General features: G+C 40.3%; 1 protein-coding gene across 1 annotated transcript in view; it reads right to left on the bottom strand.

Moving 5' to 3' along the window:
• The window catches only part of SESN3 (sestrin 3), a 73,910-nt gene extending 52,164 nt beyond the window's left edge, over nt 1-21,746 (bottom strand). Inside the window, exon 1 of the mRNA XM_069554929.1 lies at nt 21,261-21,746. Coding sequence (XP_069411030.1) covers nt 21,261-21,338 — 78 coding nt within the window. The 5' untranslated portion in view covers nt 21,339-21,746. The remainder of the gene's footprint in view (nt 1-21,260) is intronic.
• Nucleotides 21,747-22,441: the final 695 nt, after the last annotated feature.

The raw sequence follows: 22,441 nt of genomic DNA, 5'->3' as shown, positions 1-22,441 counted from the left end.
GGGAATACCAGACCACCTGACCTGCCTCCTGAGAAATCTGTATGCAGGTCAAGTAGCAACAGTTAGAACTGGACATGTAACAACAGACTGATTCCAAATCGGGAAAGGAGTATGTCAAGGCTGTATATTGTTACCCTGCTTGTTTAACTTATGTGCAGAGGACATCATGTCAAACGCCAGACTGGATGAAGCACAAGGTAGAATCAAGATTGCTGGGAGAAATGTCAACAAGCTTAGATATGCAGATGACACCACCCTTGTGGCAGAAAGTGAAGAGGAAATAAAGAGCTACTTGATGAAAGTCAAAGAGGAGAGTGAAAAAGCTGGCTTAAAACTCAACATTCAAAAAACAAAGGTCATGGCTTCCAGTCCCATCACTTCATGACAAAGAGATGGGGAAACCATGGAAATGTGACAGACTTTATTTTCTTCGGCTCCAAAATCACTGCAGATGGTGACTGAAATTAAAAGATGCTTGCTCCTTGGAAGAAAAGCTATAACCAACCTAAACAGCATGTTAAAAAGTGGAAACATTACTTTGCCGACAAAGATCCATACAGTCAAAGGTATGGTTTTTCCAGCAGTTATGCATGGATGTGAGAGTTGGACCATAAAGAAGAGTGAGTGCCAAAGAATTGATACTTTTTAACTGTGGTGTAGGAGGAGACTCTTGAGAGTCCCTTGGACTGCAAGGAGATCAAAGCAGGCAATCCTAAAGAAAATCAGTCCTGAATATTCTTTGGAAGGACTGATGCTGAAGTTCGAATACCTTAGCCACCTGATGCGAAGAACCAACTCAATGGAAGATACTCTGATGCTTGCAAAGATTGAAGGCAGGAGGAGAAGGGGACAACAGAGGATGAGATGGTTGGATGGCACCAACGACTTGATGGACATGAGTTTGAGCAAATTCTGGGAGTTGGTGATGGATCAGGAAGCCTGGCGTGCTGCAGTCCATGGGGTTGCAAAGAGTCTGACATGACTGAGCGACTGAACTGAACTTGTAAGAGATGATTCAGCTGGAAATTAATCCCACAGTTAGATAAAGCTTAGTCAAGGAGGAAATGAATATAGTAAAGGACAAAAGATTACAAAGGATAATTTGGTCTTTTTCCTTAGCCTCTAATACACAGCACACTGACCAACATTTCCTGAAGGCTAGGTGGCCTAGCAGTGAGAACTACAGGGCTTTTCCTCTTCAGTGGGTGTGGACACAAGAGGTAAAAAGGGTGGCAAGTTGCCAAGGGTGTCTTTAACAAGAGAAGTAATCCATAAATCCGAAATTGTAGGAACTGGTTAGGAAAAAAAATCGCATAATTTGTTAAACTTTTGTTTTTAATCTTGTCATTGCTTCCAGTGTTCCAGAGATAATTTGGTTTAAATATAATCAAGAACGGCTCATAATTTAGTCATTATTTTTATTCTTTATGAGAATAAAATTACAGCCAGTCCTAGGCAAGTATTTTTTCTCAGGGTCCCAATTCTAATCTTGGATCTGAGCTCCTCAAATTTTCTATTAATCTGAAGATAATGATTATCACTCATTAAGTGAAGGAAATGTTCTATAGCATTTTGAAATATTCAGACAAAAAGTGCTATGTGAAAAAAAGATATGTTAGCTTAATCAGTCATGCAAGAACTGACAGGAAATATTCTCATACCTTACTTTTGCTGTACTGCTATTTTAGACCATGAAAATGCCTTTTAAAATTTCCTTTTTTATAAGTCTCAGAGTCAAAAGCTGACTGGCCATTGCCATGGAGACAATTCTATTTAAGGTACTATATTAGTCCTTTCCTCACAGAGGGAGGATAAAAAAGTGGTCAATAAAAAAGCATCACTCTCCATGGTTGAGAATTAAGTCAGTAAAAACGCTTCTTGGGCAGGCAACATAGAGAAATTTGGGAGTGGGGTGGGAGGGGACAATTTAATACGGTCCATTACTTTTCCTGAGTAAAATCAACACAGGTTAAATTTTAGTACTAAAAGCAGAGAAAGTATGAGGAAAATTCCATTACCTCAAAATTAGATGCAACCAAATAGCAAAATAAGATTTTTTATATTCATTACCTAGATAGAACTGTAACTAACTGAAATGATCTTTCCTTTTCAAAGGGTAATCTTTTTTATTCTTTTCATCTAGCTAGGGCCCATGTATAATTCCTTAAGTTTAATTTTCAGGCTTCCAGACATCCCATTTGTAATTGAAGAGTAAGCTACCAGTTTACAAGTAAAAAAAAAATAGTCATAATTCATATACATATTTAATCTTGTCTAAGAGACTCAAAATTATTTTTAAAAATGTGCCTATTCTAAATCTGTCTTGGAGACAAATATAGTCATTTCTCCTTCTATTTAAGAAAAGACATTCAAAATAATTTTATTTTCCATGAAAATAAAACATCAATCTTCCTTGAAATAAAAGTAACCTAAGATGGTAAAACCCATCAGAATCTACCAAAGTTAGCACTAAAACACTTATTTTTATGTAGAGGACGGATTCCAAGAGACATTTTCACTTGATTTCAGTCATAAACAAGTTTAAAAAATCCATCTTTTTTCTCTTAGAGTTCAGTATCTAGCAACAATATAATGATATATTTTTTCTCAAGGTGAGAGCATACTGTACCTAAAAGTATGAAATCTATATTTTTTAAAAAGGCAAAAGAAATCTTCCTGATTCTAGAGCTGGTACTTGTCATTATGATCTCTAAAGAGTAGAGATTTAGTATTGACTTAAGTGGAAACAATATCTTCCTTTTATGATATTTCTCAAATAACTGATAACACAGACTGAACATAAAATGGATGTATAAATTTTAATTTGCAGAAGTATTTAGTTATTAATCCTAGACTAGCAATTTTCAGTCCAAGAGTGCTTCATGATCACCCGAGGGTCTTATTCAAATCCAGAGTGATGGGTCCCACCTCCAGAATTTCTAATTCAGCAGGTCTGGGATGGGGTCCAAGAATCTGCATTTCTAACAAAAGTCCCAGGTGATGCTGATACTGCTGGTTCCAAGATCACCCTTTAAGAACCACTGTTGTAGACCTTAAACAAACTTCTCAGACTAAAGAACTGTTATTCCTTATTAATAAAATACTTCAATCTTTCCCCAAATGAACTATTTTAAATAGAACATCTTCAGTCCCTGGGGAAAGACAGTTAATCACAGCAATTTGGAAAGGCTATTCATTCAATCAAGACTATGTTAATTCCTAAAAATTACTATCTAGTGACTGGATAACTGCTGTGAGGTTACAGTGACATTCAGGAAAATAAACCTCTGACCAGCAATAAATAGCTTGTGTTCCCTGTGAATCCTCGAAAAACAAGTATCTACTATTAAATCATGCAGAGAAACTTAGTACTTGAATGTAAATTTTTCTTAGAAATAACTGCAAGCCAATTATGCCAATTACATAGGTTCCAGAAAAATGTACGTGTATTGAGTTTCTGTGAGTCCAGTGTAGCTTTTCCACTGATTTCCATCTTCATTTTAGAAATCTTTCATCTTGGACTGATTGATCCATAACTGACAGCACATTATATATACATATTTTTTCTTTGTGTCTCATTTTAATGTAATGAAAGACATTATGGATATAGACAGAGACACTGAGGCAGGCACAATTAATATGAAAATGGACTTGTTCCTCTGTGACACTGTTATTGTTGGCATGCATCTGGGTTTATATAGTTGGCAACCCACTCCAGGGATCTTGCCTGGAGAATCCCAGGGATGGGGGAGCCTGGTGGGTTGCCGTCCATGGGGTCAGACATTGACGACAGACACAGACACAGTCTATGTCGGACAGAGAGTTGGACACAACTGCAGCGACTTAGCAGCAGCAGCAGCACTTAGGAGATAATCTAGGTTTAGGTTTGTTGTTACTTTGGTTATCCTTCAATGTATCACACGCTTCACCCATCTCTGATAATGCCTTGGACAGCACTTTATATTTTAGTTTTCATGTGCTCTACAGCTCTGTCAGTTAATTACCCATAAACACTAAAATGCATTAAAATGACTATAAAGAGAGAATTTTAAAAAAGACCTTTTTATAATAACAATGTACTCCTCTCCTTTTTTTATGGTCATGAAAAGCATACCTGTCACTGAACAAAAACAGTAATGAACAAGTCAGGAGTTCTAGAGGACAAATTACTTCATTTTTATGACATCAGAGTACCTTTCAGGAAAGGTAACACAGTGGTTTGTTAAAAGCTAAAGTTACTAAATGCACACTGCCACATAAGATTCAAATTTTACTGGCACTCGAAAAAGAAGCAACACCCTACTAGCACACTGCTGGTAGGATCCTCAGTTTCTCAGTAAGAAACGGCTTCTATAAATATCTGAAGTTAAATGAAGCTATCATCCAGGTAGTCATTAATTTTCAGTTCTTTCCATTTGCCATTGTGGCAAATACATTCCCTGCAGAATCTTTAATACAGACCATTAATAAAGGAAGTAACAGAAAAACACATGTACTTACCATTAGAAGTTTAACATCAATTAAAAGTAAAATATTTTCCATTAATGGCTGTTTAGACATTACGGAAAATTTTTTTTTTTTAATCAAGTGTGTAAGATTCAGGATTACTTCATAAGATAAAAAAGAATAAGAATGACCATTTCATATCAATACATGGGTTATATAATTTAATTCTCCCATATATAATCATAACCAAGCAATCATAACAAGGGTTGGTCAAGAGAACTCTCTATCAGATCTAGTTTGAAGGACACATTATTAAAATGCATAGCTACCAATCATCATTTCAATGAAAGCTCTGATTGACTGACCAGGGTTTGAATCTTGCCCAGGACACTGGCTGGGTCATTGCTGTGGGTATCAGTAGATCTCAACCACAGAAAACATCATATATTGATGCTTCTGAAATGTGTGACTTGGATAAATGGTGTCATATTATATTCACTGATTAAATGCTCAGTGTGAAAATTTTTTAAGTTCATCTCCATAATAAGTATTCTGAATAGCTAATGATTTTCCATGCTTAAATTATTGACAGTCATCACTTCCCCTCACTACAGAAGGATTCTGTTTTGATGGAATTGTCCTCCCTTCACACAGCCTCCAACACCAACATTCAGGTATCACTGCATTCAGATACCAACCCTTGTCAGCTATGGACCATGCGTTTATTTCACTTAAATGACACATTTCTCAAGTGTCACTATGTGCATGTTTGTGGAGGTAGGTAAAGAATTAGGACTTTAATGGAATAAAACAATGAGTTCAACACTTTAAAATTATTTACTATAAAAATTACAGTGCTAGTTGTACTGCCAGTTTGTAGTCATAAGGAACATCTATAGAATTACCATATATGCTTTTCATGTGACACCTCAAAGACAGTAAGAGTAACAGAGCTCTGAGATCCTAACATGGGTTTTCTGACCAGCACAAAAAGAGATTCTTAATTAGTTATGCATTCAGTTCAGTTCAGTCGCTCAGTCGTGTCCGTCTCTTTGCGACCCCATGAATCGCAGCACGCCAGGCCTCCCTGTCCATCACCATCTCCTGGAGTTCACTCAGACTCACGTCCATCGAGTCCGTGATGCCATCCAGCCATCTCATCCTCGGTCGTCCCCTTCTCCTCCTGCCCCCAACCCCTCCCAGCATCAGAGTCTTTTCCAATGAGTCAACTCTTCGCATGAGGTGGCCAAAGTACTGGAGCTTTAGCTTTAGCATCATTCGTTCCAAAGAAATCCCAGGGCTGATCTCCTTCAGAATGGACTGGTTGGATCTCCTTGCAGTCCAAGGGACTCTCAAGAGTCTTCTCCAACACCACACTTCAAAAGCATCAATTCTTCGGCACTCAGCCTTCTTCACAGTCCAACTCTCACATCCATACATGACCACAGGAAAAACCATAAACTTGACTAGATGGACCTTAGTCGGCAAAGTAATGTCTCTGCTTTTGAATATGCTATCTAGGTTGGTCATAACTTTTCTTCCAAGGAGTAAGCGTCTTTTAATTTCATGGCTGCAATCACCATCTACAGTGATTTTGGAGCCTCCAAAAATAAAGTCTGACACTGTTTCTACTGTTTCCCCATCTATTTCCCATGAAGTGATGGGACCAGATGCCATGATCTTCGTTTTCTGAATGTTGAGCTTTAAGCCAACTTTTTCACTCTCCTCTTTCATCACGAGGCTTTTTAGTTCTTCTTCACTTTCTGCCATAAGGGTGGTGTCATCTGTATATCTGAGGTTACTAATATTTCTCCCGGCAATCTTGATTCCAGCTTGTGTTTCTTCCAACCCAGCATTTTTCATGATGTACTCTGCATATAAGTTAAATAAGCAGGGTGACAATATACAGCCTTGACGTACTCCTTTTCCTATTTGGAACCAGTCTGTTGTTCCATGTTCCATTCTAACTGTTGCTTCCTGACCTGCATACAGATTTCTCAAGAGGCAGGTTAGGTGGTCTGGTATTCCCATCTCTTTCAGAATTTTCCATAGTTTCTTGTGATCCACACAGTTAAAGGCTTTGGCATAGTCAATAAAGCAGAAATAGATGTTTTTCTGGAACTCTCTTGCGTTTTCCATGATCTAGAAAATGTTGGCAATTTGATCTCTGGTTCCTCTGCCTTTTCTAAAACCAGCTTGAACATCAGGGAGTTCACGAATCACGTATTGCTGAAGCCTGGCTTGGAGAATTTTGAGCATTACTTTACTAGCATGTGAGATGAGTGCAACTGTTCGGTAGTTTGAGCATTCTTTTGCATTGCTCTTCTTTGGAACTGGAATGAAAACTGACCTTTTCCAGTCCTGTGGCCACTGCTGAGTTTTCCAAATTAGCTGGCATATTGAGTGCAGCACTGTCACAGCATCATCTTTCAGAATTTAAAACAGCTCCACTGGAATTCCATCATCTCCACTAGCTTTGTTCGTAGTGAGGCTTTCTAAGGCCCACTTGACTTCACATTCCAAGACGTCTGGCTCTAGGTTAGTGATCACAACATTATGATTATACATATCAATCTGAACAACTCATATTAGATTTTGGAAAAATCTTGAAATGTACCTTCAATTAAGATGTTAGCCTTTGTAATATATAATGGCACTTGCACTGAATTCAAACAAGGCATGACAACTTTAAAAGAGGTACACAGCACTGTTGACAGATGCCAACTGACCTGACAAATATGCTTTCAAGTATATTCAGTATCTACAGATGTGGATCCATCCAAATTACATGCTATCTTTCCAGGTACTAAATAGGCAGGTCATCCCAGTTACATGTTTTTACAAATGGTAGTGCTTATTACATAGTTGGCTTCCGATTAATTTTGTATACCAGTGAAAGTAGATAGAATTACATAAAAATATATTTTAATAGGTCCTATTACTATCGATATTTTAATAATAAGCAATGCACAATTCAGAAAGGTCACCTAACTGAGGTGATGCAAAAATTCCGTGTACTGATTCTATACCAACAGGTCAGCAAACTCCTAACTGCTGCCTAAATCTGGTCTGCCATCTGTTTTGCTACTATGTGTGAAGTGAAAGTCACTCAGTCATGTCCGACTCTTTCTGACCCCATGGATTGCACAGTCCATGGAATTCTCCAGGCCAGAATACTGGAGTGGGTAGCCTTTCCCTTCTCCAGGGGTTCTTCCAAACCCAGAGATTGAACCCAGGTCTCCTGCATTGCAGGTGGATTCTTTATCAGCTGAGCCAAAAGGGAAGCCCAAGAATACTGGAGTGGGTAGCCTATCCCTTCTCCAGTGGATCTTCGGACCCAGGAATCAAACTGGAGTCTCCTGCATTGCAGGGGGATTCTTTATCAACTGAGCTATCAGAGAAGCCCCCTTTCCCCTGCTACTGCTTGAGTGCTAAGCATGGGGTTTCTATTTGTAAATAATTGGGAAAAAAATCAAAAGAATGTTTATGATGTCAAAATTATATAAAATTAAAATTTCAAGACCCCTAAATAAAGCTGTATTGGAATAAAGTCACATCCATTCATTCTCAGTTACGTCTATGGCTGGTTTCACAGTACCAAGGCAGATCTGAGTAGGTGTCAAAAAGAGAACTATGTAGGCCTTACTCTAGACCAGCAAGCCTCCAATGCTTACTACCCACCTCTTTGTAAAAAGTTGCCAAACCCTGATCTATACTATCTGCCAAGTAAGGGGCATAATCTTGAGGATCTCTTTGTGAGATCCAGAGGTATGACGCAAATGATCCCACTGCTTAGGCAAGAACCCTCATGTCCTCCCTTTGTGCTTTTTCTGTGTCTAACAGGCAAGGACACTTAGTGTCTTTTGAATGAACAAATACATGAAAGATATTCACATAGTATGTGAATGGTTTCTAAATGTTCACAGCTTTTATATATCTTGCCTGCTTAAGAATATGGAAGCCATTAAAGAGTAATATCAGTGAGACCTAGAATAAGTATAAAATGGCAATCCATACATTTTTACCAAAAAAGGACAACCGTTTCTACATTCTTATTTGCCAAAATAAATATTTTCCCTCATTTTAAGGGCACTGAATACAAATAGTTCTCTTGCATAGTCAAAAAAATGTTTATAAGTTCATGTTAACTTTGAGTACTCAATAGTCAATGTATTTTGCATAAAGAATATTAGAACCAGGACCTCGTAGTCATTTTAATAACTATACAATATACAATAACTAATATCTCACAAGATTATTAATATATTGTCATATTTTTTAAAAAAACTATAACACAATCCTGTAAATAGGATTCCACCCTTCAGCTGAGAATTCATTGATTTCAAGTAATATATTAAACAAAAAAGCTTTGATAAAAGAATTTGAACACTACTTGGAGTTTACTGCTAAGATACCTATAGCTTACATGATTTTTTGTTTTAATTCTTTCTGAGTGGAGTAAATTTGCTGGCATAATTTGTTTTATTTGTTTACACCAAAAGAATTAGGACATACATATTAAATTCCTAACTGCAAATAAAAAGGAAACTTTCTTGGGAGTTAAAATAATTTGTTTAATTTATATTATTTTAAAGACATCAGCAGGTAGTGATAGGAGAAGGCAATGGCACCCCACTCCAGTACTCTTGCCTGGAAAATCCCATGAACGGAGGAGCCTGGAAGGCTGCACTCCACGGGGTCGCTGAGGGTCGGACAACTTCACTTTCACTTTTCACTTTCATGCACTGGAGAAGGAAACGGCAACCCACTCCAGTGTTCTTGCCTAGAGAATCCCAGGGACGGGGGAGTCTGGTGGGCTGCCGTCTATGGGACCACACAGAGTTGGACACGACTGAAGCGACTTAGCAGCAGCAGCAGGTAGTGATATGCCTTACCATACGCCAGCATATGCCACCAGCTTGTAATGAACCATTCTGGGCCAGTCTGACTGAGTACAAAGTGAGCAAAGATGAGCAAGCTTGATGGTGGCCCTTGGTTATCTCAACACTCTGATGATCATCACCCAATTTTTATCCCTCCCATCAACTCTTACTTGAATGTTGGATGAAACTGCATTAACACAGCTTTCTTATGAGACACAACAACCAATAGCCAAAAATGTCCTCAGAGTCAACATACTAAATCATTAACCTTCCTGGTGTTAAGCACACAAATTAGGAAAGATAGCTCCTGTGAAGCAGTTACTTAGATTTCACAATGTATGTTTTTCCCTGGAAACGATGTTACCTCTAGTGGTTAGGTTTCTTGCCTAAACAGTAAAAGCCTATTGAATACACTAGTTATATTAATAGTCCTCTGGAACTAAATTAGATAACTTACTGTGTTTCTATGGAAAATTCTGAGAGTTTCAACTAAGAAATAGCAAAACCACATCTTCCCACATACCCCTCTCCCTAACATAAACGCTTCGTAAGACTAAAAAATTCTTCTGGAGACACAGTATTGTAGGGATACTGGTAGGGGAAGAATAAAGTCCCAGGGTTTCTTTGCTTTTTTATAATCATCATTTCTTCCTTAACACAGAAAGCTGAAATGAATAGCAGGAATAAACGTTCATGCTACTTCTTATCTCTGTAAATTAACTCTTTACTGCAAAAAGTTTACCAAAAAGTGAGACTGTTTCTTAGAGGTCCTCTTTAAGAGATACAATACTTAAGCTCAAAATGTTCCTAGACAGCATCTTTTGTCACAGACATCATAGCAGTATTGAATGAATCAGTATTAGTGAACTAATGAATGGCTGGTTGGCAAAAGGAGTGGGTCAAAGTTTGCTAGGAAATTAGGAAAAATATATCCTGGGATTGGAAAAGAATAGTCACACGATTAACAACAGATTTACATAGACAAAACAGCAAACTAGATAGGTCAAAACTGTTTGTCCTCAATTTAACCTTATAGAGAGAAAAATTTACACTTTTCATGTAAAATTAAAATAGTAGAAAATATCCAAACTTGAAATCACTCCTAGTAATCTCTTAGTAACCAAGTCCTATTAAGTTTTGTTAATTTTTACATTTTCTGAGTCTTGTAGATAAGGAAAACACGTGGAGGATAAGGGAATGCAGGGTTTATAGGTGTATAAAAGCCAGGCTTTGGAGTCAGACTGGTTTCAAATCCTGAGCCTGCCTCTTATTGGTACTATGACCTTAAGCAAGTAACCAAGGTTCTCTGAGTTCCAGTTTCTTCATCCATAAAGTATGAATAATAATTCTTTATGGGTTTGTTGTGACAATTAATTGTAATACACATGGAGGGCTTAAATACTTAGCACGTCCATTGCACATATGTGATATTCAATAGAAGCTAATTATTGTTGTTGATATTATAAAATACACTTCAAAACTAAGAGTTACAGTCTTAGATAATTATCATAATCTTCCACAAAATCCCGTTTTAGTTCCCAGTGAGGTAAATTTGACCTTTTAAATTCTGCATATAAAGAAACAGATTTCATTTAAGTGCCAAGTTCCATCTTTGCAACATAGGAAGATGCGAAAATAAAACATAAATCTAGAAATGAGAACATATACCTCTAGTGCCAGTAGCTCAAAGCTATACTTTAAGAAATCCCTGTTACAAGAAACGATATGGCCCTAGTCGGCCAGTTTTATGGCCATGCTTGTTATACACAGGATATGTTCGATACATTTTTTGTGAAACACAGGCAAAATGCCTGTCATTCTTTACTAACTTTGGGCAGCAAAATTCGAGGTGCTTCAACCCACTGTTGAATAACCTGTAATATTCATGTGCTCCTTAAGTGGCAGTCAATATTCTGGTCCACAGACCAACAAATGACTTCTGGGAGGATCTAAAAAGCAAAGGCTAGCTAAAGGGTAGTCCAGGCCAACAATAAGTCTCTGGTTCACAGTTGCCAAGGGAATACCTGCTGGCTGAAGAGATCACAGCCAACTCTGGAATATCCCAAAGTAAAAGACTCCTGGTGGGGAGGGTGGTAGGAGAGGAAAAGGCTTAGCCAGAATTATCTGGTGAAACAAACCCCCAGAGGAGACTTGCTGTGAAGCTTGAGGTTTTAAGATCATACCTCTAAAATAGCCTTCTCTGAGAGAGCTCTAGCTGACTCCAGGAGGTGCAGGATGTGTCCCCATTAAAGCAATCACCATTTCACATTTCTGAGAAGGACCAGTCCCTAAGGGCTGTGTCCTGATCCTCTTAGTGAATTAACATTCTGCCTCCCTCCAAAAAGGGGTATGATATTCAACAGAAACATTCTCATGGTCACAACAATGACCATGGTCACACCTTCTCAAAGTGGAGATGCCACAAGAGTTTTGAAGAAAACTTTTGAGCAACAAATAGAAAATTTGAGCAACAAATAGAAAATTTCAACTTTTGTTATTAAAATTCTAAAAGTGTTCAGATAAACCTTATTAATAAAGAGGGCAAAGTATGGCTATAAAGAATAGACATATCCTGGAAAATGAGAAAAATAATTGTCATTTTCTTGGATTATACTGTATCCAATATAAATGTACTGCTAATATTTGCTAAAAACAAGCCTTCCAATAACTAGATCACAAATAAGAGGCAACCCAGTAGAGGAAAGATGTATATATATGTAATATATATATACATGCAAAATACAACAAATGCAGTATACTTAAGTAGCGTGGCAGTCCAGACCATAGAAGAAAAAAAAAGAGTTTGAAGATTAGGAAAGCCTTTTTGGAGATGTTACAAGAGTTTTGAAGAAAACTTTTGAGCAACAAATAGAAATTCTACATGTCAATTGCAGGTTTAGATGGTATGTGTGTGTTTGTGCACAGTTGCTCAGCTGTGTTCCATTCTTTGTAACCTATGGACTGTAGCCCGCCAGGCTCCTCTGTCCACGGAATTCTCCAGGCAAGAAGAGTGGAGTGGGTTGCCATTTCCTACTCCTGGGCATCTTCCCAACCCAGGGATTGAACTCACGTCTCCTGTACTGGCAGGCAGATTTTTTACCACTGTGCCACCTGGGAAACCCTTAGATGGGACAGGACAGATATTTTCAAATAGTTTATAATGCAGCTACTTATAGATTTAAGGTAACTGCCATGCAACACAGGACTAACTGTCTTGGTTTGGCAATGTATGTATTGTGTATTATGAATTCCACCTCCTCCTTCTGTCCATACTCCCACCACAGTGATGTCTAAAACGGACAGGTCAGCTACTGGTAATCATTTGCAGGTCTTACCAGATCTAATCAGGTAGATCCTTATGCCCATGTCTTCAAGACCACGCTGAATTACAGCTGCCATAGCTTTGTGTACAGTGTAAACCAACCCCCCAACCACACACCCACACCCACCTAAACAGAAAATGCGCTGTACCTTAGCGGGCTGCAATATTTAGGGACTTTCACATTTAGAGCTGTCCTATCTCCTATTTACCATAGTGGTTTTCTTTTTCTTTATTGAAGCAATCTAGTTATCAGTTGTCTACACTGATACACATCTTTCTTCTGATTCTTTTCCCTTCTTCTGTATTGCTTCTCCCACACTTCTCAGCTTTCAAGAAAAGTAGGCTAACCTTGTTACTTAGGGCCTTTATTTCCTCTCCAGCCAAAAACCGACCAATTAGAGCACAATGGCCATAATCTTTGGATCTGACCATTCTTTGCTCGTTGCATAGTAAGTACTAAGGAGAACATTCCTTCAGAGCCAAAGAACTTTGTTTTTGTCCATCTTTGATTTCTACCAGGTAAAAGGATGCTCACAAAACTTAGAGAAAGATCATCTCTAGCTAGTCTAAGCTTTTACTCCACTTATTGGGATACACCCCAATAAACTCATCACAAGTTGAAAAATATCGTAAGTCAAAAATGCATTTAATATACCTAGCCTACCTTCAAGCTGCTTAGAACAATCATCTGAGTCTACAGTTGGGCAAAATCAGCTAACACAAAGCCTGTTTTATAATAAAGTATTCAATGGCACCCCACTGCAGTACTCTTCCCTGGAAAATCCCATGAACGGAGGAGCCTGGAAGGCTGCACTCCATGGGGTCACTGAGGGTCGGACAAGACTGAGCAACTTCACTTTCACTTTTCACTTTCATGCACTGGAGAAGGAAATGGCAACCCACTCCAGTGTTCTTGTCTGGAGAATCCCAGGGATGGAGGAGCCTGGGGGGCTGCTGTCTATGGGGTCGCATAGAGGTGGACACGACTGAAGTGACTTAGCAGCAACATTAAATATCTCATGTAATTTATCGGACACTGTACTGCAGGTGAAACACAGAATGGCTGTATGGGTCTGAAAAGGTTGCACAGTAAGTGAGTTCGTTAATTTATGATCGCATGGCAGACCTGGAACTCCACTCAGTGCATCATAGCACATATGGCTATCTCCAGAAAAGATCAAAGCTCAAAATTCAAAGATACAGTTTCTACTGAAAGTCTATCACATTTTGTCGCTGTTCAGTTGCTAAGTCCTATCCAACTCTTTGTGACTCCAGACTCCTCTGTCCTCCACTATCTCAAGGAGTTTGCTCAGATTCATGCCCATTGAGTCAGTATGTTATCTAACCTTCTCATCCTCTGCCACTCCCTTCTCCATCTGCATTCAGTCTTTCCCAGTTTTTTCCAATCACCTTTGCACCACAAAAACTGTATCGAACCATCCTCAATCAAGGACCATCTGTACTGTGGTACTAGAGAAGCTTCTAGTGTGTCACTGACAGGCGCTAGGCAGCATCTGGAAGTGAGTCCCATATAGAACAGAGATGGTGGGGTTGGGTTTATCTATGCTTTCTGCCAGTGGTATTAGCCTTTCATTTCTCCCATAGTCACTCCAGAGAATTACATGCATACGCATCACATGTTGCTGCCAGCAACTAACTCAGCAGTTCTCAAATGCTTTCGTCTTGGAACTTCCACACTTTTAAAAACACCTTAAAAAACAATTTTGCAAATCTCTTCAATGTTTATTTAACGTAAGACAGCTAGATTTCATCTCTCTTCTAGATTCAATCTGTTGTGATCGGTTTTGATTGAAGGTATGTAAGGAAAATCTTGTCTCACACAGATATGTAGTTGGATGATGCAAAAGATAATTGTGAATGTTCTGCTTTGATACTACACCAAAACTCGACAAGCAGAACTTCTGAAAGGTTAGCTGCAATGCGGATTCCTAACCCCAATCAGTAAACTTAACTTCCTATATTAAAATTCATTTGTCTATCTTGTACTTTGAATGGATCTTTTACCCATGCATGATTTTGAAAAACTAAACTCAGCCTGACAGGTGTTAAGTAAAAATAGGGTTTATTTTAAAAGTGGCTAGTTTAGCCTGCAACTGAAACAGCTACACAAATCCTTTCCCTAGAGACAACCAGACTGCTGTGCAGTAGAAACACAAAGTATACTTCTCCTCACTCAAGGATCAGGATTTAACAAAATTTGACAGTGATTACTGTTTGGTGCCACTACCTTTACTTATTCTAAGGGGCCGGTACAGTTTTACATCCATTGCTTTTGCACAGTGAAGAAAGCTATAAAGTCTTGTATGATCATAAAAGGGTCTCCCGGGTGGTTCTAGTGGTAAATAATCCACCTGCCAACGCAGAAGATGCAACAGACATGTTCAATCCCTGGGTTCGGAAGATCTGCTGGAGTAGGAAATGGCAGCCTGCTCCAGTATTCTTGCCTGGAATATCCCATGGACAGAAGAGTCTGATGGGCTACAGTCCATGGGGCCACAGAGTCAGAAATGACCCATCAACTGAGCATACACATGCATGCACATGAGCACGCACACACACACACGATCATAAAAATAGTTTTGACTTCCCAGACCCTCTGAAATGGTTTTGGACACTCCCAAGGTCTGAAGATTGTATCTGAGATTTGCTGCTTTATATCATTCAAGAATTAACCAAACAACAGTCAAAGAGATAATAAAAATAGCCAACTAACTTTTCTCCTTCCCCTCCGGTTGACCTGCAGTCACACGTCAAAGAGTGACTAAAAGTCAAATTTCTAACTATTATTACCTGGAGAGTTTTAGGACCTATAAGCATTCCACAGATGCTAAAGCTGGCAGAGCGGGGATGGACATTCCCTGATAGCATCAATACTGCAGGGGACAATTCGAATGTAGTTTTATTACAGAGGTATATTAAAAATTAAGTGGACTTCATGTTAGTTGCATGACAGAGTCCATTCCTCTTAAATTTTCTCAGTTTGTGAAAACCAACTGATAATGTGAAAGCACTGTAAAAATTGTGAAAAGTGAAAATCTCTCAGTTGTGACCAACTCTTTGCCACCCCATGGACTGTATAGTCCATAGAATTATCCAGGCCAGAATACTGGGTAGCCTTTCCCTTCTCCAGGGGATCTTTCTAGCCCAGAGATCGAACCCAGGTCTCCTGCATTGCAGGCAGATTCTTTAGCAGCTGAGCCACAAAGGAAGTGCAAGAATCCTGGAGTGGGTAGCTTATCCCTTCTCCAGGGGATCTTCCCGACCTAGGAATTGAACTAGGGTCTCCTGCATTGCAGGTGGATTCTTTAACAACTGAGCTACTAGGGAAGCCAAGGTCTAAACAAACATAAGTTATAATCCAACCCGTTCAAAGGGGAAAAAGAGGATGAAGACATGGGGAGAAAAAGGTTAAAGCATTTTATTTCCCTAGCTCTTCTCTAAATTAAAAGTTAAACTTTCTTTGCTTTACCCTAGATTTGCCCCAAATTCTAGTAAGCACAATCTTCCTTAACTCTTAAGTCTTTTCAAATCAAATACCAATTTCCCTCATCTGCCGAAGTGTCCAAAAGGCAATTTTTTTATTTGAAATGCCAGAAACACATTAGATTATTATTTAAGGAAAGGGAGGGGTAGAATACAAATATAAATATGCAAATAAAAATTAGTTGCTCACCCTAATTAAAAGCATAATGTTGTTACCTCTCATTTGTAGGCAATAATTAGATAAGACAGAAAAGTGAAGACTAACCAAAATTACTCAGTATGTATTGATATATATTCCCACAACATATAAAGGTCCTACTCTAGGAATAGGGAAAACACATAGGCTTGTCCTTCTTAAATTTGTAGTTGGACTTTATGGTTTACGAAGTACTTTAACACACATTACCTCTCTCCAGCTATGCAGCAACCAGCAAGGCAAGTAGAAAGGATCAACATTTTCCAGAGAAAACTAGACTCCAAGAAGCTAACTAAGTTGCCTGATACTCACAGACCTGTCAGAGACCTAAGGATGAGCATACCTTGTGACTTTCAGTGTTACTATATTTGCAGTTACATTTTAGCAATTTATTTATTTGGTGGGGGCTTCCCTGGTGGTTCAGTAGTAAAGAGTCCACCTGCCAAGCAGAAGACCTGGGTTCAATTCCTGAGTCGAGAAGATCCCCTGGCGAAGAAAATGGCAATCAGCACACTCCAGTATTCTTGCCTGGGAAATCCCATAGACAGAGGAGCCTGGCGGGCTACAAAGGGTTGCAAAGAGCAGGACACGACTTAATGACTACACAATTTATCTGGTGGTGGAGAGGTTGTGGAAGCAGTACCATCCCTTTTATAAATGAAATCTTATATTGAACCTGAACTGTGAGACACATAAATATACTAAAGGGCTTTTATAAGTGTTTAATTATAAACGTAACAACTACTGATAATAAGTTTGTGTTCTCACAAATGAAAATTGATCATGAGCAGATATGTAGAGGAAGGTTTTTCTAAAGGCCTGTGCCTTCATAATCAATAGAGTCTTTCTCATCAATGTCTTATTAGCAAAAGTGTTCAAATACATGTACAAAGTGAACAGAACAAATTTTTCAAGGCCTGCACAAGAATAGTCTTATAATGAATGATTTTGGGGGTAGTTGTAATTTTGTACTTAAAATTTAATCCAACTCAAACATTTTTGAATACTGAAGCATCATAGGGCTCCATAAAAAGCAGTCTGAAAACCACTGCATAATGACTTGCTGTCATAAATTCACTTGCTTGCTCTCCACTAGGCTCATTTTGAGATAAAACTAAAACCTACTTTGACAATCCAAAAAATGTATATAAGAAACCTGATTAATAAAAACAAAGTATGATTACTATTTCACAGTCAAAGCAATACCACTCTTTTGGTTGAACCATATAAAACTGCCATTAACTGACAATTTTGACTATAAAAATAAGGTTCATATGGTTTAAACTAATATTTCTCATTTTATTTTCCCAGTCTCCTCACTCATAAAACTATCAAAAAATTGTCAAAAATAAATGGATATATAAGCAAAGTGGAAAAAGTACAATATCCAACAACAACAAAATCACTGGAACTACCTAAACATATTAAGTATTTTAAAATGCTAAACCCTCTAACACAATGTGCAGAGTTTTATTCACCTCAGTAGCACTAACTGCTCAACACTCAAAATACATTGTCATATGCCCCCTTTTATTTACTGGAGGATGTGTGGGTTGACAGTTACCTACCTTTCTTAAGGGCTTCCCTGGTGGCTCAGATGGTAAAGTGTCTGCCCGCAAAGTGGGAGACCCAGGTTCAATCCCTGGGTTGGGACGATCCCCTGGAGAAGGAAATGGCAACCCACTCCAATACTCTTGCCTGGAGAATCCCATGGACAGAGGACCCTGGTAGGCTACAGTCCATGGGGTTGCAAAGAGCTGGACATGACTGAGTGACTTTTCTTTCTTTTCTTTTTCTACCTTTCTTAATGTAGATTGGCACTCCATTTTGAAATGTATCTAGTTGTCAGTGGAATTTCTTCAAGCGAAACATATAACACTTCAGAACTCATCAACTTTTCCAAAGTAAATAGAAGCATTTCCTTTTTTATTAAAAACTTTATTGAATTATTTCATTGATAACAGAGCAAGTAAGAATAAGTAGGAGTTATAGATTTGAAGAGAGTTTTGTTTCCTCATTTCTTTCCCTCTCTGGTTTACCTCTCCATTCTTCCCACTGACCTAAGATTACCAAATTAGGTATATTCAATACTTGAAGAAGTTTCTCTTTTTTTGTAAGATACTGAATCAAAATTATAAAGGTACTTCTAAGAATAAATGGGATTCTCATAAAACATAAAATTCAATTTTCAAATATTGGGTTGAACCAAATCATTTACTTTGATGGAGAATCCGGTGCTTTTGTAAGTTCCCCCTCAAATTCAATACACTGCAACAAATTAAGCCACTTAGACAAAAAGGCCCTCATGCCACATAAATAAAGGTGACCCTTTCCCCATCACTAGTGAGGATTATACAGCAAAGAGTAATTCACACTGGGTATGCATGAGTTTCATTCTTCCATCATGAACTACACTGAACTAAAATTCAAAATGCTGTGACTCACATAGTTATTACTGAACACTTAATATTAAGTGGAAAACACAAGATAAATCCAAAGAATCCCATTTTGAGAGTTACAGATGAATTCTGCTTAGAGTTATATACTTTCTATCAAAAAAAAAAGCCCATTTCTTTATTAGAAAAGTTTTATGTGCTATTTTTAAAATGATAAAGAATTTTAAATGCTAAACACTTGATATCTTTTAAAAGCACTTAAGGCACTCTTTAAAAGCTACAAATGTTGCCAAGTCCTGTCATAACTGGCTCAAACAATCCCATTCCCATCTAAAGTTATTTCATGCTACTACATGAATCAATATTAAATACCTTGGAGTTACCAAAAACTGGAAATTGGCATAGATGTGGCACAGCAATTATAAGATATGAAAATGGTGAATATTCATTTTCCATATATTCTTTAATAATAGGAGGATGTTTTTCTTCTAGGTAAAAAGAAATTTCTTAAAAGCTAAAGAATCCCTCTGCAATGCAAGAGACCCCAGTTCGATCCCCTGGAGAAGGGAAAAGGCTACCCACTCTAGTATTCTGGCCTAGAGAATTCCATGGACTGTATAGTTCACAAAGAGTTGTAAAGAGTCAGACACGACTGAAGGATGTTCACAAGAGATAAAAGATGTCTTGAAAGGTAGCAAAATGTCATGGATCATAGCCTTGGTTCTCTCAAAAGAACAACAGATTTTGAAACTTAATACTACCTCCAAACATTTTATTAGTCTACCAAATTGCCAGAATCATTAAAAAAAAAAAAAAGTTCCAAGTTAATACAGGTCTTCCTCCCTCCTTATTCAGTTAAAAAAGAAAAAGCTGTTTTTTTTTTTAACCAGGCTTGAGTTTAATCAAATGTGTCTCAAAAAACACTTTTTTTTTTCATATTAAAGACATAACATCACTTTTAAAGCTAGAAAATCATCATCATCATTTTTTAAAAAGCTAAGTTCAGATGACATCTGGCCCAGAAATGAAAGAGTTAACATTCAACTAAGCTGCTCTGCACTTCTGATCCTTTACATTTCTCACAAGTTGCCCTACAATGAGCTGAGCAAGTATCAACTGTAATTTGATCCCGGAGTTTATGGAAAAAAATAACTGCACATACTCAACATGCACATTTAATAAAAATCTGTTTCAAGAAAAACATACCCGATAAACACAATTTAAGGCAGATTTAACTGTTTGATTAACTTTAAATATGCAATCCCTTTGCTTTCTTCATGCTCTCAAATAAAACTGGGGGAAAAAAAGCAGCGGCTCTACTGCAGGGAAAAGAGGCTTGAAAAACAACTTTGATTGGCACTTGGCCTGACCCACAGAGGAAGAAAAACAGTTTTTGGACAAAGAGCGCAAATATTTGAGCTTGCTTACTTACATGTTTCTTTCTTTTTTTTTTTAATATAGAAAGAACAATCTCAATTGAACTGTAGTTAAAGAAATTGACTAAAAACGGTGCCGTATTCATCTTAGCCTTTCTGTCCAGAAGCATTTGCAAAGCTCAGCAATTTTAATTCATTTGTACTGAACAAACAGAAGCACCTCAACTACTGTTTCCACTTAATGAAATGTAAAAATAGTCTCGAGAAGAATAAGCTAATTATAATATAACCCAATGGCGGCTGTTAAAGTCTGATTAAAAGCTTTTCTAGGTCTAAAGCGACATCTTTTCATACTGCATCCCCCGCCCCCGCCCCCGCCCCAACCCTTAACGGAGCGATTAAGCCAAGTGAGCTAAACAAAACTGGAGTAAACTTTCTATCAATCACTCTGGGAAGCAATAAACTGATTGCGCGTCTGATTTTTCTGGAGCAACACCAGGGTGCGGGGGTTGGGGGGGAACGGGGGATGGGGGGTAAGCGCTAAAAAGGGACAACTCACGTCCACCCTCGTCTCCACCTCCCCCAGTCCCAGCTTGAGGAACCGTAACGTCGAACAGCGTTTCCCATGGGCATAAAGTTCAAGCTGCTTTACCAGTTTCTTTCGGGATCGACCCGGAGCCACAAGACGACCATCAACAAGAAGGTTTTTAAAAAAAAGAGTATTCGGGTAGAGCGTGCAGAAGCAAAACCGAAATAAACAAAAACAACACCCGCAGGAGTTAGCCGCAGCCGAGAGGGAACCAGGTTCCTCTGGACCAGACCAGTTCTGATTTCACACCGACTTGCACCCAGAACACCGGGAGGAGGACCGAACAGGTCCGTCACCCCTCCGCCCGAGGAGAGGGAATGAGGGGGGGCAAGGTAGCTAGGTGAACGGAGGGACGGACAGCAAGCACCCCCAAACCCCCAGCCCCGGGGGCCAAGCGCTGCCCCGGCAGGAATCAAAAGCCCAGCAGGCTAGCGCCTCCGTTCGCGGCTCAGGCCCCCTTCTGGGGGTCCGGCGGAGAGGCCCCGGGGTCCCTCGGCCGCCGCGGGCAGGAAGCGCCCCTCGGGGCCGGCCCCGAGCCGAGCCCGTACCTTCCGCAGCACTTTCCGGCAGTTGGTACAGAGCAGGTAGCTGGCGGCGGCCGACGGGCTGCTGCCGCCGCGGTTCATCGCGGCTGCGGGCGCGCGGGCACCGCGGGCGGGCGGCGGGCCGGGGCCGGGCTGTCACTGCGGCCGCCCGCGCCGCTGCGGGGCCCAGACTGTCCCCCTCACACGCCCCGCAGGCCGCGCCTCTAGCCTCAGCCTCCTCGGGGCAGGAGGACGGGACGGGGCGGCGACGGCCGGAGAGCGGGCGGCTGCCCGCAGCGACCCCCGCGGCGGCTGCCGGAGCGACGGCGGAGACGGCGGCGGCGGCTCCTCAGCGGCGCGTCGTCCAGCCCGCCCCCATCCCGCAGACCCCCGCCCCCGCCCGGCCAGGACCAGCAGCCGCCGCCGCCGCCGCCGCCGCCGCCGCCGCAGCCGCAGCGCCTCAGCGCCTCCGCGCGGCCCCGCCCCCGCCGCCTCAGCGCCTTCACCACCTCCGCGCCCCGGCACCGCCCCCTCCCGCCAGTCGGGCCGCCCCGGCCACGCCCCCCGGCGCCAGCCCGCAGCCAATGAGCGGCTGTAGTCGGCTGGGCGCGGCGCCCGCCAATCACAGGCGCCGAGGACGCGTCGAATCTCCGGGCAAGTTAAGTTTGTCTCCGAGGCTCCGAACTGCAGGGAGACGGCGGGTTAGTTCGGTAGCCGGGTGGGAGGGAACCGAGTTTGCGCGGCTCCGCCAATAAGGGGAAGGGGGTGTGTCACATGCAAATAACCCCGTGGAACCCAGCCCCTCCCCTAAGGCCAGCCACAGCCCCTGCGCTAGGTCCCCGCAGAAATGGGGCGGGAATGAGATAAATAGCTGGGAGCTAGAGTTCGCTAGAGGGTCTAAGACTCGACTAAATGTTTCCTATTTCTTGAGAAAGACGGTGGGGGTGGGGGGAGCTAAAACGGTGGTTAGGCTTTCTCTTTCTTACCCAGAATCTTAGCTGGAAAGAAGACTGCAGTCCTGTAGCAGTTGGCAGCCAAGGATCTCAAAGAACTTTATGCATCGCTTATCCTTGTTTTGCAAAAGACCAGTTACCTAAAGCTTCGGCACCGGGTGGGGGATAGATGTTTAGGTATATTTACACCATTAGTCGGTTACAGGGAAACAGAAGCCTCAAAACCTGTGGGTTAGCGGTTTCCTCCTCCAT

This window comes from Ovis canadensis, chromosome 15 (assembly GCF_042477335.2).
Source record: "Ovis canadensis isolate MfBH-ARS-UI-01 breed Bighorn chromosome 15, ARS-UI_OviCan_v2, whole genome shotgun sequence".
Classification (NCBI taxonomy): domain Eukaryota; kingdom Metazoa; phylum Chordata; class Mammalia; order Artiodactyla; family Bovidae; genus Ovis; species Ovis canadensis.
Note: the sequence above shows the minus strand (reverse complement) of the source record. Positions and strands in the feature narration are given on the sequence as shown.